At 45.0% G+C, this 15,435-nt stretch overlaps 1 protein-coding gene across 6 annotated transcripts in view; it reads right to left on the reverse strand.

Annotated features, from left to right (window-relative positions):
* STAT3 (signal transducer and activator of transcription 3) overlaps positions 1-15,435 on the reverse strand; it is a 65,573-nt gene that overhangs the window by 2,035 nt on the left and 48,103 nt on the right. For 3 of the 6 annotated variants that reach the window (XM_059908516.1, XM_059908514.1, XM_059908519.1), the window contains 15 exons: positions 14,652-14,810; positions 14,400-14,492; positions 13,463-13,522; positions 10,042-10,071; positions 9,846-9,939; positions 9,693-9,740; positions 7,680-7,763; positions 6,834-6,932; positions 6,578-6,713; positions 5,809-5,861; positions 5,477-5,571; positions 5,215-5,354; positions 4,519-4,731; positions 1,191-1,233; positions 795-907 (listed from right to left, as the gene is read on the reverse strand). In XM_059908516.1, the coding sequence (XP_059764499.1) occupies positions 795-907; positions 1,191-1,233; positions 4,519-4,731; positions 5,215-5,354; positions 5,477-5,571; positions 5,809-5,861; positions 6,578-6,713; positions 6,834-6,932; positions 7,680-7,763; positions 9,693-9,740; positions 9,846-9,939; positions 10,042-10,071; positions 13,463-13,522; positions 14,400-14,492; positions 14,652-14,810 (1,460 nt within the window). The remainder of the gene's footprint in view (positions 1-794; positions 908-1,190; positions 1,234-4,518; positions 4,732-5,214; positions 5,355-5,476; positions 5,572-5,808; positions 5,862-6,577; positions 6,714-6,833; positions 6,933-7,679; positions 7,764-9,692; positions 9,741-9,845; positions 9,940-10,041; positions 10,072-13,462; positions 13,523-14,399; positions 14,493-14,651; positions 14,811-15,435) is intronic. The other 3 variants (XM_059908518.1, XM_059908517.1, XM_059908515.1) reach the window with 3 other exon arrangements.

The raw sequence follows: 15,435 nt of genomic DNA on the forward strand, positions 1-15,435 counted from the left end.
GGGGGACACACAGGGAGAGCCAGTTCAGTCGCCTGGGCTCTACAGCTGGCGGGGCCCACACCCCTAGCCTTCCGGGGCACAGAGGCTCAGGCCGCCACTGCCATCTAGTCTCCTGCCCCTGCCCCTGCCCCTTGGTCGTCAAGATGGGGTCAGAGAATCCAGATTCTCTCTCCTCCCTTCTGGAAGGGCTCAGCCTCCTTCCTACCTTAACTCATTCCCAACTCTCCAGGTTTAAAGAAGCTCTAAGGCTGCCCTGTTGAACGCAGCAGCCTGGAGCCACTTGGGATGTGACTAGTCCCAACCGAGATAGGCTGTGGTTATAAAACGCCGGGCAGGTTTCAAAGACTTAGTACGAAAGAAAACCTCATTCATTGTTTTCTTTTCTTTTTTTTTTTTTGGCTGCACCGCACGCGCATCTTGCGGGGATCTTAGTTCCCTGACCAGGGATCGACCCCATGCCCCCTGCAGTGCAAGCATGCAGTCCTAACCACTGGACCGCCAGGGAAATCCCACACTCATTTTTTTCTAACGTGCAGAAATGCCACTATTTTGGATTTACTGGGCTAAAGAAAATACATTTGTAAAATTAACCTCACCTGTTCCTTTTCACTGTTTTTAACGTGGCTGCTAGAAAATTTACTCTGGCATGGGGGTGTGCGTTTCTATAGGATAGCGCTGTTCGAGAACTCCTTCTACCAATCCAGGTGCCCCTCGCTTGGTTATGTACATGGGAGCATCACACCAAGGGGACTGACTTCCCTCACAGGGACAGAGTCCGGCAACCAGATACTCACCAAACTGCCCTCCTGCTGAGGGTTCAGCACCTTCACCATTATTTCCAAACTGCATCAATGAATCTAAAGTGCGGGGGGACATCGGCAGGTCAATGGTATTGCTGCAGGTCGTTCTGTAGGAAATGGGGAGCAGCAGGAGGGGAAAGGGCCGGGTTGACAAGACACAATGGAGAAAAAAAAAAAAGAACAAAACACACACACACAAGCCATCAAACTCTGGTCTCCAACAGAAAAATAAAAGCTCAAGCTTTTTAAACACACGAGGTCACTTTGAGTACTGAACATAGCTCGGAGGGTTCCAACCCTTCACAAGAGAACTCTCACCCGGTGTCCTGTTCCCAGGGATAACTGAGGACATTAGAAATGGAGGCAAAATTGGGAAGGGAAGCCACTTACGGTGTCACACAGATGAACTTAGTCTTCAGGTATGGGGCAGCACCTGGGTAAAAGAAAACTCAGGCTTACTGATTGTGATTCCACTCTTGGGTACCCGGCAGGGGGAAGCCGGCTGCCTCCCCAGGGCTGACTTGAAACTCACTCCATCCTTGACCAGAGATTGTCTGGAACCTCCGTCTCCCCTCAGGGCTGCCCTCCCTCACTGTATACTCTGATGTTCCAGTGCTTGCAGCTGGAAGCTCGGTTCTTTCCCTCAAGCCTTCCTGAGACTTTTCAGCCGACCCTGGTCCCACCCGAGCTCAGATGAGCTCCAGCCTTGTGTTCATTCTTCCCCTCCATCATGTAAAGAGTTTAACTGCCTGTATGTGGACTGAGGATTGTATTCTAGCCTGGTTGTATCTCTTAGATTGAGTTCCCCGCATGCAGGACTGAGCCCACGCAGTCTGGGCACCACGTCCTGCTCAGATACCGAAGTCACCGAGTTTTTAAGAGAACATGGAAACGGCTAATGCAGTTCCAAAGCTGAGGGTGACACCTTCTGTTCCCATCAGCACTTATCTGCCTCTATTACATTTTTCGGTGAGGGTATTAGTAACTCCCCAGTTGGATAACTACATCACACAGAAGAGCCTCTCCATGGGGAGGATGGCTCTGGACTGGGTGACAGGAGGCCTTACGTCTTCAACAGCTAAGAGATCCGGCCAAGGCCTTTTCTCTCTTGAGTATAAAATAAGAAGGAGGCGGGAGAGGGAGGGGCCCATCTTGGTCATTTATGATTCTTGTTCTACAGTTAGAAAAGTGAAGACTGAAATAAATGAATTTTAAGTGCTAAATGCTTACAGCAAGAGGTCAAAGAGCCCCGGAGACACTGGCATGGAATTTGGGGGATTCAGGTGAACAAATCACTTAGGAGGCATGGGGCGGGGCAGGGTGGGGTGGGCTGAGAGAAGCACAGCTATAAAGCTTGGGGCTTACAGTGAAACTGAGGGATCAGAAAGTACAATGACAGCCTGAGAAAGGGCATTGCCGAGGGGCCCTTAGACTCCCATCTGAGTTTACTTTTGGCCAAGAAATAGGTTAACTCAGTACCGAATCCAAAGAAGCTATCAAGGCAGGGTTCTGGTGTCTTATGAATCCATTTTGGCCCAGGCCTGAGGGGAGCTGACACCCCAGACAGAAAAGGGTTTAATTCCCTAAGTGATCAACGTTGCTGAGAAAAACACCTTCGGCCTGAGATGCCACAGTAGAAGCAAAGGAGAACTAAGACTAAAAGCTGATTTATGGCTCCGTACAAGGTTGTAAATGTACTTTATCTAATTTGTAAGATAAGGAATTTGTCATTTCTATAGAGGAATGTCTCCCTCAAGCCATGAGGAAATAGTGTGAGCTTCTGAGTAAGAAGGAGGGAAGAGTCCTGGGAAGATAATCTAGGAGACAGATTTATCTCCTAGAGACAATAAAACCCTCAGGATGAGAGACCTCCCTGGTAGCGCAGTGGTTAAGAATCCGCCTGCCAATGAAGGGGACATGGGTTTGAGCCCTGGTCCGGGAAGATCCCATATGCCGTGGGGCAACTAAGCCTGTGTACCACAGCTACTGAGCCTGCGCTCTAGAGCCCGTGAGCCACAACTACTGAGCCCATGCGCCACAACTACTGAAGCCCGTGCGCCTAGAGCCCGTGCTCCGCAACAAGGGAAGCCACCGCAATGATAAGTCCACGCACCGCAACTAGAGAAAGCCCCCATGCAGCAACTTAGACCCAATGCAGCCAAATAAATAAATAAATAATAAATTATTAAATAAATAAATAAAACGAGCTCTCTAAAAATGGGCTCATACTTTAAAAAAAAAACAACCTTCAGGATGGGAACAGAGAGGAAATGGTCAGCTGCTCAACTCCGGAGGACCCCACATGCAGCCCGCCAGCACCCCACACCTGCTGACCCATTCGCCAAGCTCACACCCAGCCCCAGGAGGCAGACAAACACTCAGGTAATTAGTTCCCTTCCTGTGACTGCCGTCTTGCCCCTGAGGAAACACTGAGGTCTCCAGGCAGAAAAGGGCCTTGCCTCCCGGGCACACAGGAAGCTTGAGGGAGGGCGCAGCCTCAGACTTGGAACTTGGACCTTGAAAGCAAAATTAGTCAAGGGCCCAGCACTTGGACCTAAATGCCTTCTGCAGAAGGAACAGGGTAGTGTGATGGGGGCTGATAAACAGATCTCCCAACCGAAGCACAACGTGGAAGGAGAGATAAGGGGCAAACAGGAAGTGAGAGTTACGCTCGCCTAGAGTGTGGCCAAGACTCAACCCCAGAACAAAGGAAAAAGGAAAGTCAATTGCCAATTAGCCCCAACTCCCTCTTCCAAGTCTCGTTCTTCTCACCCCAAGAGATCCCTCACAGGGAACTCCTGTGAAAAAGTGGGAAGGAAGCTGGTGGGTTTGTGTTTGTGTGTGGGAGAGCTCTTTGTACAAAAACAGTTTTTTCCAAAGCAACTGGGGCAGGGAAGCCAACCTCAAAGGATCCCTTTAAACCATTACTGGCTCTGTGATTAAGAAAACTTAAATAAAAACAAAGAACAGCAAATTATAGTGTTCTCATCAGGATCTGGACAGAGAACCCAGTGTCCGAATCCCAGACGCCCACGGGAACAGACTAGGGGGCTCTGCCCTCCACGCTGGCGGCGGTGCTAGAGAGCGAGGGTTTAGTGTGGAAAATGCATGTGTAACTTACATAAGCACATGGGCTCTTGCACATTAAAAAACATCTTATTTTCAAGAGCTGCACAAAGGACCAAGTCCACGCCCCTCACACCAGTTACTGTCTTCCCCTTCAGTCACCACTCTCGTGCTCTTAAACCGTGTTCCAGCGCTGCTAACACTCATTTCCTCCAGAAAGCCTTTCTTCATCCCTCTTGGCGTTGCTCACATTGTTCCGTGATGCAGAAAAGGAAACACGCTAGACTGAAGTCTGAATCGCAAACCTTCCAGCATCTGCTTTGTAAGAAGTGCTGTGCTGGCTGTGCATCCTGTTTCTAAAGAATTCCGCCCTCGCTTTCTCTCCACGGTGTTTTAGGTATGTCTGGGTGTGTGCCTGCTGCTTCCCCCTTGAGACTGGTGCTTCTTGCAGGGCAAAGCCTGGTGACTGATTCCTCTCCTCTCTCTAACCCCATCAGCCACCCCCCCAAAGGCACTCACTACAAAGTTCTTTCCCAGAAAGAGGAATAAAGATCACCAGGTCCTTCAGGCATTTGCCCTACCTGTCCTCCCAGGATCCTACAATTTCCCACTTCTCCCCAGGACTAAACGGCTGTCGTGGAAAATCAACAACTACCCGGGTCAGCTTCGGGATGCTCCTGGCTCTCTGGCCGACAGTACTTTCCGAACGCCTCCTCCTTTGGAATGTCAGGGTAGAGGTAGACCAGCGGAGACACGAGGATATTGGTGGCATCCATGATCTTATAGCCCATGATGATTTCAGCAAACGACATGTTGTTCAGCTGCTGCTTGGTGTATGGTTCCACCGACTGGATCTGGGTCTTACCTGTCAGGGGAAACGGGAAGGGAAGACTCAGGTGATCTTGGAGAAAACTACCTGACTTATTTTCCCTCAAGGGGGAAAGGCTTATGCCAACCCAGCGCTCGAGACCCTGAATATCCTGCCCAGTCGCCTGGCACTGGGGAAATGTTCAGCTGGCTTTGGGAGAGGCTATCCAGCTGGGCCACAGGTAATACACTTGGATAAACTATTTACATAAGATATATTAACAGGGTAGGAAAGAAAGGAGATGAAGAATGAAATTTAAATAGGCAAGTATTAGTCCCTGGCGCCAGCAAAACAAAACTGGCAAGCCAATCCTCCAGCTGGTAGAATTTAGAGAAAAGAATCACCCAAATGTGCCTTACAAGTCTGAGGCGGGGGGGTGCAAGGCCATCTCTGCCCACAAGGGGGCAGCACGTGCCTGAAACCAGCAGAGGCCACGGCAGCAGCTCACCACCAGGTGGGGTAGGGAAGAGCCAAGCTTACCGCTGATGTCCTTCTCCACCCAAGTGAAGGTGACTCCGCCTTCTTTGCTGCTTTCACTGAATCTCAGCAGGAAGGTGCCTGGGGGCTTGGTGCTCAAGATGGCCCGCTCCCTCTCCTTACTGATAAAGCCCATTATGTACCTGGAGGCAAAGAGGAGAAACAGCAAGATTTGGGCTGAGGGTTGCCCTGCTATTGGCCCGCTGGGAGAGCGGGGGACTTGTCACACCTGCGCACCCTGCCAGACACAAGAGTTCCAACCTACCCTTCATTCCAAAGGGCCAGGATGTACTTTTTCACAAGGTCAATGATATTGTCCAGCCAGACCCAGAAGGAGAAGCCCTTGCCGGCCATGTTTTCCTGGAGAAAAGAATAATGGGAAAGCCAAGTCCACCACCATCCCAGGCTTTTCCTTCCTAGGGGTGAGGTGCCACCAAAATCCTCAGGCCCATCTAGCCTCAGGCAGGTGCTACTGGCCGCTGGACCAAGAGCCTAGGGCCTTCAGGCCCAGCGTCCTCCACGACCTCCCAGCAGGTAAGCACCCTTCTCCCTCCCCTTCCCGTGAGGCAGACACACGGAGTTCACACGGTTGCTTACTTTGCAAAATTTAGCCCACGTGATCTGACACCCTGAATAGTTCACACCAGGTCCTGAAGGAAAAAAAATAATAAAGTAGTATAATTTTCAGTTTTGAATCAAGATCTTATTTCTTCAAACAGAACATGTGCACAACTGCCCCACGATAGGCCCTGAAACCGTTGGTTTTCATGTATTTGAATGTTGCCACTGTTGTGTGCATATGGTGCACCCGTCCACCCCATACCCGACCCCATCATTTAACACACACACCACCCCTCCGAGTTGTTGTTTAGCTCAGCTGCCCTTTCTAGCCTCGTGTGGTGGTCCTGGAACCAGCAGCACACACTAAGAAGCTGACAGCTTGAGTTACAGGGTCACATTTGGTGGCAGCATAGGACAAAGCATAGGTAGCACGCAAAACATTCTACTATGGCTTTTTTTCCAGGGAGAAAATTAAAAACAAGCCTATGGTTTCTTGAAGAAACAGACAGGGATACCAAGCCTTTAGCTCTAACACGCACTTAAAATATCTTCCAAGGTTGGATAAAGTAGTACCCTGGAAGGGTGAGGGAGACAGCCACCAAGAGAAAAGAAATCTGCCTCCCGCCTCCTAAAAACGACCCCCAGGATGCACACCTCCTCTGCATCCTGACTCCCTGACCTGCTGGACCACATGTGTTCTGGCCCTGGCACAGCACCTAGCTCAGTAAACTCTTCTGAATGAACAGCCCCATGGGCCAGATTCCTTTTCTGAGGAGGGTGAGGGGAGAAGAGGTGAAGTGCTGACCTAAGAGTTTCTCCGCCAGCGTTGTCAACTGCTCGATGCTCAGCCCGCGCTTGGTGGTGGAGGAGAACTGCCAGCTCAGCACCTCGGCCACTTGATCCCATGTTCCAATTGGGGGCTTGGTGAAAAAGTTCACGTTCTATTGGAAATGACACATTTGCTCCTTTAGATGAGAGGGTGGTGCCTGATGAGCTGCGCCAGGTACCGTGACAGCCCCGAGGCACCGAGGAGTCTCAGGAAAAACGGGGGCCCGACTCACCTTGGGGTTGTTGGTCAGCATGTTATACCACAGGATGGACGCCCAGGCGTTGGGCATCTGACAGATGTTGGAGATCACCACAACTGGCAAGGAGTGGGTCTGTGGAGGGAGCGGGGAATGAGCGGGGGGGGGGGGGGGGGCAGAGGGCCCTCGTGGCTTCCAAAACCTCTTCACCCATATCTCGCAGGGTTCGGAATAAAGGACGGGCCGTGGAGCACACCTGCTGCCAGCCCTCAGGGAGAAGCGGGGCCGAGTCCGCTCAACACCCAGAGCGGAAAGAATGCCGAACTCGGCGGCTGTCTGAACATCACCAGGAACTTGCAAAGCTAACTTGCTAACGGTGGACTCACAGTCCCCGGATTCCCCGTTTACAACACCTGCAAGGCACCCTCCACGAATCGAAGCTGTGCCTGCCCATTAAACAGAGAGGCCCCAGGGATCAAAGACCAGGGTTCCTGCTTTTTCCGGTGTATCTTTAATTTAAAGATCAAGAAAGCTGGGGAAAGAGCATGTAAATGCCATGATTGTCTGTATACTAAAAACACTGGTTGTTGAAAGACTGTTTTGCCCAAACTTTATAAAGTCACCTATGATCAATGTCTAAATACGAGTTTTTATATCAAGTTTGCTGAAAGCTGAGTAGACATGTATCTTCTAAGCACTCAGGCAAGACTTTACTCTCAGGTGGGATACTAAGGATTTTTGGGAGGGAGAGAAGCAAAAATAAACACAGTGCTTAGCAGAGAGTCACCATTCCACCTTCTGGAGTAAAAACCTCAACCAGAAGAAGTCTTGTCCTGAATTACCACTGCGTGCAGCCCTACCCAGTTCTGTCACAGAACTCACCTCTAGGTCAATCTTGAGGCCTTGGTGATACACCTCAGTCTCAAAAGTGATCAGGTGCAGCTCCTCAGTCACAATCAGGGAGGCCTGCAAGAAGGAGGAGGACACTATTCCTCAGAGAGCATGGTATTCAGTCCTGACGCCACCACACCATCCAGAAGGGCAATCCGCCAGGTGGCCACAGACACAACTGGAGCACGTGGTCTCTTCTACACTATCACTCTCCAGTGCTATGGTTCTCAACCTGACCTCCTACTAGCTTTATTATGATACTAAGGAGATCCAATAGGTTATGTATAAAATGCATAAGGCACAAAGAATGACAAAACAGTGAACACCTGTGTACCCACCACCCAGTTTAAGGGAAAGACCATCACTACTGAGGTTCTCTGGGCACCCTTCCCAACCCCATCCATCCCTGTGCCTCCTCCCTCAGAAGTAACGGCTATTTTGTCTTTTGAGTTCATCATTTCCTAGCTCTTCTTTATGGTTTTACCACATTTATACCTCTAACCAATGTATGTGTGGTATAGTTTGTTTAGTTCCATCTTATACATATGGAATCACACCCTGTGTATTCTTTTGTGACTCGCTTTTCACATCCATGTAGCTGTGTGCACCTGCAATTTCTCCATTTTCACAGCTGTATAGTATTCCATCACCTGACTATACTGCAGATCATTTATCCACTCTAGTGCTGATGGCACTTGGTTTGTATTTAGGGCTTACAATTAGGCTGCTCTGACATTCTGTACATATCTCCTGCTACCTATGTGCAAAGATTCCTCTATTGTTAAATCCTGGGAGGGGCACTGCTGGTTTACAGGGTATGTTCATTTTTATAATGCCCAATTGTTTTCCAAAGTGACTGAAAAAATTTATACTCCCACCAGCAATATAGCGACATTATTTTGAATGAGAATTGCCAATGAATTATTAGAAATTCCAATTCATATTTAAAATGCTCTTTTTCTAATTACAAAAGTAATACACTTTCAGTTTAAATGCAGATACTACAGAGATAGTACAGAGTAGCCTTGGATAAGAACAGCAGCACTGTTTGGTAGATATTCCTCTAGAATTTTGTAATGCAGACATGAATAGACAAAATACAGTGCAAGTTTTTTTAAACAGATATACTAATATACTACTCAAATTATTTTGCATCTTTTTTTCCTAAATATGCCACATACATTTTCCTGTATCATTGCATACCTCACTCTTTAACTGCTGTCAAGTATTATAAATTCAATTTTTTTTTTCAAAAGGCCTGCTACGTTCTAGAGAAGAGGGTAAGAATAGCTCAGGGGACAAATATCAGAAAAAGAATAGGGTGTCACAGTTTTATAAAAAAGATTTAAAACTAGTTTTTGGTCACATTTACCTTTTTTTTTTTAAGTTTATTCTTTTTTTTTCTTTTTTGGCCACGCCATGCAACTTATGGGATCTTAGTTCCCCAACCAGAGATCAAACCCAGGCCCTTGGCAGTGAAAGCCCTGATTCTTAACCACTGGACCGCCAGGGAAGTCCCTTAAGTTTATTCCTGACATTGAGTCCAATAATCTGAATAAATGGGAGGCAGAGAAGAAATAAGGGGATTCGTATTGTTTTGTTCTTTTTCTTTTGGTAAAATGTTTAACTCGGATTTGTTGAAACCTTCCATCCCACCTCAGTGACCAAAACAGGTCACCAAAAGCTGAGCCAAGCCATGTCAGCGCACGGAAGTTGGAAGGGGAATTTGGAAAGCCCCAGGCAAGGTGGAAGGCTTCTTTTCCACTACATGGGTGTGGGCAAGGGACTTTCCACTCCTTAATGACTAGCCGACTCCCTGGACAATCAAGGAAATGCTCCGAGCCAGAGTACTGCAAGGCATGAGTGACTTCTGATGTGTCATGTTGGCCTGGGGTGACTGCAGCTGGTCAGGTGTCTCTACTTCTGGGCAGTAAGAAGGCTCTTTTTCTCTCCTCCTCAAAGAAAACCCTCCTATAGTTGGCTTTCATCCCCAACAAAACTTACGTCGCAGTTGGCTCGGCCCCCGTTACCACATCTCTGCTCTCTCAGGGTCTGTAAGAAAAGCAAAGATCATCCCCTGTCATGTGAGGCTCTCCCCTAACCCCTCCCCCTGCCAGAGGCCCTGGGAGAAGGTGAGTCCAGGCTTCTTCCGTGTACCAAGTGTTTGAACTCTGCAGAGAGGCTGCCGTTGTTGGACTCTTCCATGTTCATCACTTTTGTGTTTGTGCCCAGGATGTTAAATTTCCGGGATCTGAATCACAGGAGAAAAAAACCAACCACATAGGTGAGCGAGTGGTCAGAGGACAAAGTTAGGTTAAACGGGAACACAAGGAAGCCTCCAGGCTGAACTTACCCTCTGAGAGCTGCAACATCCCCGGAGTCTCTGTTAAGAACACAAACCAGTGGTAATAAAAAAGGCCCTGAGTTTCTTCAAAAGTCTACTTTGAACACCTATAATTTATTCTGATGGAAAAACTGCTGTTCTCCTGGGGATTTCTGTACATGACTCTATTACATTTTATATGTGAAATTAACAATCCTATACATGCTGAAATAGTAGACACAGCTGGTTGCCTACCCAAACTCTACTCCCCTCTTCCTAACAGAACCTTGACTCTGTCAAGTATCTTTCCCATCCCCACCTCCAGGGGACCCTGATCATTAAGCTCACCAGAATAGAGCATGCCCACAGTGCAGCCGTCCAGGGGTGAGGACAGGACCTTCACTGTCTCAATCAGATTGGGAAGGATTCTCTCTCAGGCTGGACTTAAATTCCATAGCTTCAGCTGAACATGAGCAAGGAGGCATGTGGCCTTAACTACCACAAGCAACCATGCAGCAACCCAGAAGGGAACCCTAGAATGCCAGTGACACTTATGGCGGCAGAGAAGAGAGACAGAAGATTCTGGGTCCTTGATGACATCAATTGAGTCACTGATCTCACCGTCAGAAACTTGTTCTAACTTTGCATTTCCAGTTATACTGGGTTGCAAATTTCCTTATTATTTAAGCCACACTGGGTTTTCTGCAAAGGTTTACTGTTACCTGTAACTCAGAGCATCCCCTTGATGTAGCTGGAAATATTCTTCCCAGTGTGTTCCCTGTGTTTTTGAATATTTCGTTTTTTATATAGTCACCATTTCTCAGTGTTTTCCTTTCTTTTTAAAATTATTTTAGTTCTGTTTAAAAAGTCCTTCTCCATTGCTATATACTCACTTATGCTTTTAGAAAAACAGCTACTATTTATTAAACAGTACATTCTGTGGGAGTTCACAGATTAAAATGGATCAACTTTTAAACCATTCAGAAGATACCTTTCCATATACCACATTTTATTTTATTTTTATTTATTTATTTATTTATTTTGGCCATGCAGCTTGTGGGACCTTACTTCCCTGACCAGAGATTGAACCCAGGCCCTCGGCAGTGAAAGCTCAGAGTCTTAACCACTGGAATGCCAGGGAATTCCCCATATATCACATTTGAGAACTTAAATAAAGTCCTCATTATCAGAAAATTTTCCCTCATGTCTAGCCTATATTTACTTTTCTTTTTACATTCTTTTTTCTTTGTATTATACCTTTGATGTAATTGACAAATAATAAACTACATATATAAAATGCACAATTTGATGAGGTTTGATATATGTATACTATACACGCCTGTGACATCATCAACCCAATCAAGATAATGAACATATCCAGCATCCCCAAGTTTCCCCACGCCTTTACGTGACCCATTCCCCAATCCCACACTTCACCCACCCCTGTCCCCAGGCAATCAGTGATCTGCTTTCAGTCATGATAGATTCATTCGCACTTCTAGAATTTTATATAAATGAAAACATAAAGTATGTACTCTTTTTTTCTTGGTCTGGCTTCTCTCATCCAGTGTATTAATTTGGAGATTTATCCTTGTGTTGTGGGTATCAATAGTTCATTCCTTTTTGTTGGTGAATAATATTCCGTTGTATGGATATACCACCAACTGTTTATTCACCTGTTGATGGACACTCATCTATCAATGAAGATTCCTGTACAACCCTTTGTGTGGACATATGCTTTCATTTCTCTTGGGTAAATACCTAGGAGTGGAATGGTTAGGTCATAGGGTAGGTGTATGTTTAACTTTTTAGGAAACTGCCAAATTGCCTTCCAAAAGTGGTTGCCATTTTTACCACCATTATACTATACATTTGCCTATGCTTTTAAGATATATCTAGAATTTATTCTGATGGACAGTGAAAAGTTTAACTTCTTACTCAAATCCCCCCAATACCAAGTTTCCCTAAGACGACTTACTGAATAATCCACCCTTTCCTCGCTAATTTAAGATTATCAATTAAAATGTATATTAATTCCTTATATAAACCTGAAGTCTATTTTTGGACTTTAGATTTTGCTTCAATGATCAGTTTATTCCCGCCCTGGTAACACACTCATTTAGCAACTGAAACTTTGTGATACATTTTAATATTGGGCAAGGCAGCTTCCCATACCACCCCCCATAATTTTTATTTGTTAAAAAAATTCTTTTGGAAAGTAGAATGGTGGTTGTCAGGCGCTGGAGGGAGAGGGAAATGGGGATTTGATCTTCAATGGATATAGAGTTTCAGTTTTATAAGATGAAAAAGTTCTGGAGATCTGTTGCACAACAATGTCCATATACTCAACACTGCTGAACTGTACACTTACAAACGGTTGATATCAACTATACATCAATAAAAAAATAAAAAGAAAAAAAAAGAAACCAACTGAGAAAAAATACGAGGTAAATTTGAACAGTAACTGGCTATTTGATGATATTAAAGAAGTATTTGGGGCAAGATTTGAAATTGCTAAGATGGTAAATTTTATGTTTATCACAATTAAAAATAAACAAATCCTTTTTAAAAACTATCTCTGCTTATTTTTTTCATCTAAGATATAACTTGAAAAGCAAGTCAAGAATTTTCAAAAATCCTATTCATGTTTTGGTTGGTTCTATATTAACTGGGAAGAATCAACATCTTTATAATAAAATTAAAAGTCTTCAGTCCAGGAGTATGACTTATCGCCTCACTTTTAAAAAGTCACTTCCTCACTAAAATTTCACAGTGTTCTTCAAGTAGGTCTTAAATATTTCTGTTAAGTTTATCACCATTTATTTTTTATTTTTGTTGCTTATTGTGAGATCATTTTTCTATTATAATTTCTAACTGGTTGATGCTAATTTATGGTTAAAGTAATCAATTTTTGCTTATTTATTTATTTATTAAACTTACCACCTTCCTCAAGTCCCTAATTTCATTAGTAACTATTTTCCAATTCATTCTCATGAAATTTCCAGATAAACAATTATATCACCTACATTTTCTCTTTTTTAATCTTTTCAGAGGGAAGGGCATTTTAATTTTTTAAAGGTACTGTCAAATTCTGAAGAGGATTCCATTATGTGGTAAAGTGCAAAACAGCAACAAAAATCAATTTTCCCATATATTCTCAGTTTTATATAATATGCATACATTACATTTATAAGTAAAAAAATGAATAAAGAAAAAGAGGAACTCGAGGTCACAATAGCAATAGTAACTCAAATCTGTACCGCCAGCTTTGTGGTTTTGTTCAGGCACATAAATGACAATGCTCAGCAAGGCTTTTGAAAACTTTTTAAAGAAACGAAGATCTCTGAACGAAGATAAAGCCTCTAAGTTCACATGATGTCTGTCAAAATTCCCATTTCTCTGTCCCTCGTTTGAAAAAAAGAAAAAAAGAGCTAAGATAAGGAGTACTTACTTGTCAATGCACACTTTAATTTTAAGCTGATAATTTAGCTCAGGGAATTTGACCAGCAATCTATTTCAAAAAAAAAAAAAAGAAAGAAAGAAAAAAAAAGTTTCAGAGCAAAGAAAAAACATCCAATTAAAAAAAAAAGTCACTAGGCTCCCCCAGCAACTTCTAGTTGAAGTAATATAAAATTCGTTAACTCTTCAATTCTAAAGAGGTAAGTCATAATCCCAAATTCCTCTTCCCATGGTTGCTGGGTTTCACTTTAAGTCAAGCATCAGGCAAAAAGGGACTGAAAGAAAGCCTAAGAACTAAGAACTTAGATAAACTTGTGAGAGATTCACCAAAGGATAATGAAAACCATTTCATGAAAAATATTACAGGAATACATGCTCTGCAGGTGGTATTCTTTCTATTAAACCTGAAACCTAACACCATACTACCTTTCTGAGGAGGGAAATTTCACTGCAGAAGGGCAAACCCCAGCTTACCTGTTCTGACTTGAATGTGAAAGTAACGCTCCACCTGCAGGCCCCTCACCCACCTGCCCTGTGGCCTCTTAGCTTCTATTATCACTAAGCTTTATTCTTTCCCTTAAAATCCTCAGGGAAAAGTAGGCTCGAAGAACAAAAAATAACTGGCATTACTCTGCCCCTTTTGCAGGAGAGATGGAGATTCTATGGCTTAAGACTTCAGGTCTGGAATCTTAGGAATACAACGGGCCTGAATCATAGGAATATACCCAGGTAACCTCAAAAAGATTACCATTCTTTAGCTTTTGACAGGAGAATCAGAGAGCAAGCTGATATTATGCCAACAAATTCCATACCCATCATAGTACTGCCTGCGACGCCTATAAAGAAAAACCCTGGTCACCAACTCTGTTCTGGCCCTGAGAGTGACCCTTGATACAATATCTGCCAGAAGTGGAGGTTCCGTGGCCCACCTGACTTTAGTTGTAAACTGGACACCGGTCTTGATGACTAATGGCCGGTCGGGATGCATAGGCATGCAGGGCTGCCGCTCTACCACGAAGGCACTGGAAGGGAAAGAGAAGGGCAGTGGTTCACACACAACTCAGTGGGCCAGTCCCTGTCCTGTTCCTCGGAAGTCAGCCAATCTCTTGTTCAAGGACATTTTGGGGAGGGGGGGTGGAGGGCGGGGGTGATGGGGGAAAGGGGCAGGGACTCTAAGTTACCTTTTCATTAAGTTTCTAAACAGCTCTACGATTCTCTCCTCCAGCATTGGCCGGTGTTGTACAATGGGATCCCCTTTGTAGCTAACTTTCTGCTGCAACTCCTCCAGTTTCTTAATTTGTTGGCGGGTCTGAAGTTGAGATTCTGCCAATGAGGTTATCCTGCCAATAAAATAAGGAAGATACCAGTTACCTAAGTGGGTGTACACAGGTGAGTTGGAGAAGGGGAAGGGAATACCACAGGTATAAACACCTGTATGCAGTCCCCTGACATAGGAAAGGGGCATTTTTTTTCATTGTGGGAAAATATGCATAGCATAAAATTGACCATTTCTAAATGTACAGTTCAGCAGCATTAGATTAGAAAAGGGAAACTTATTTTTGCCTTTTTTGGGGTTTTTTTGGCCATGCTGTGTGGCTTGCAGGATCTTAGTTCCCTGACCAGGGATTGAACCTGGCCCCTGGCACTGCAAGTGCTGAGTCCTAACCACTGAACTGCCAGGGAATTCCCTATTTTGCCTTTTTAAAACAGTGCCTTCCTAAAACTTTACATTTCAAAGAGGAAGGCAGGCATAGAGGAAGAAGTGTCAAAACTTATGCCACTAGGAGACATTAATCGCGTTACCACTGGAAAGTGACAAACATTAGAACCCAGATATGGAGAACATGAAATAAGGAATTTGATGCTCACTTTCCTCAGCCTAACTTGTCTTTGTACCCAAATCTGAGGACTGGGGAAGCGCAGGACATCAGACAGCCCAAGAAGATGGGTTTGAGCCAGCTCTGT

Source organism: Balaenoptera ricei, chromosome 20 (assembly GCF_028023285.1).
Source record: "Balaenoptera ricei isolate mBalRic1 chromosome 20, mBalRic1.hap2, whole genome shotgun sequence".
In the NCBI taxonomy this organism is placed as follows: Eukaryota; Metazoa; Chordata; class Mammalia; order Artiodactyla; family Balaenopteridae; genus Balaenoptera; species Balaenoptera ricei.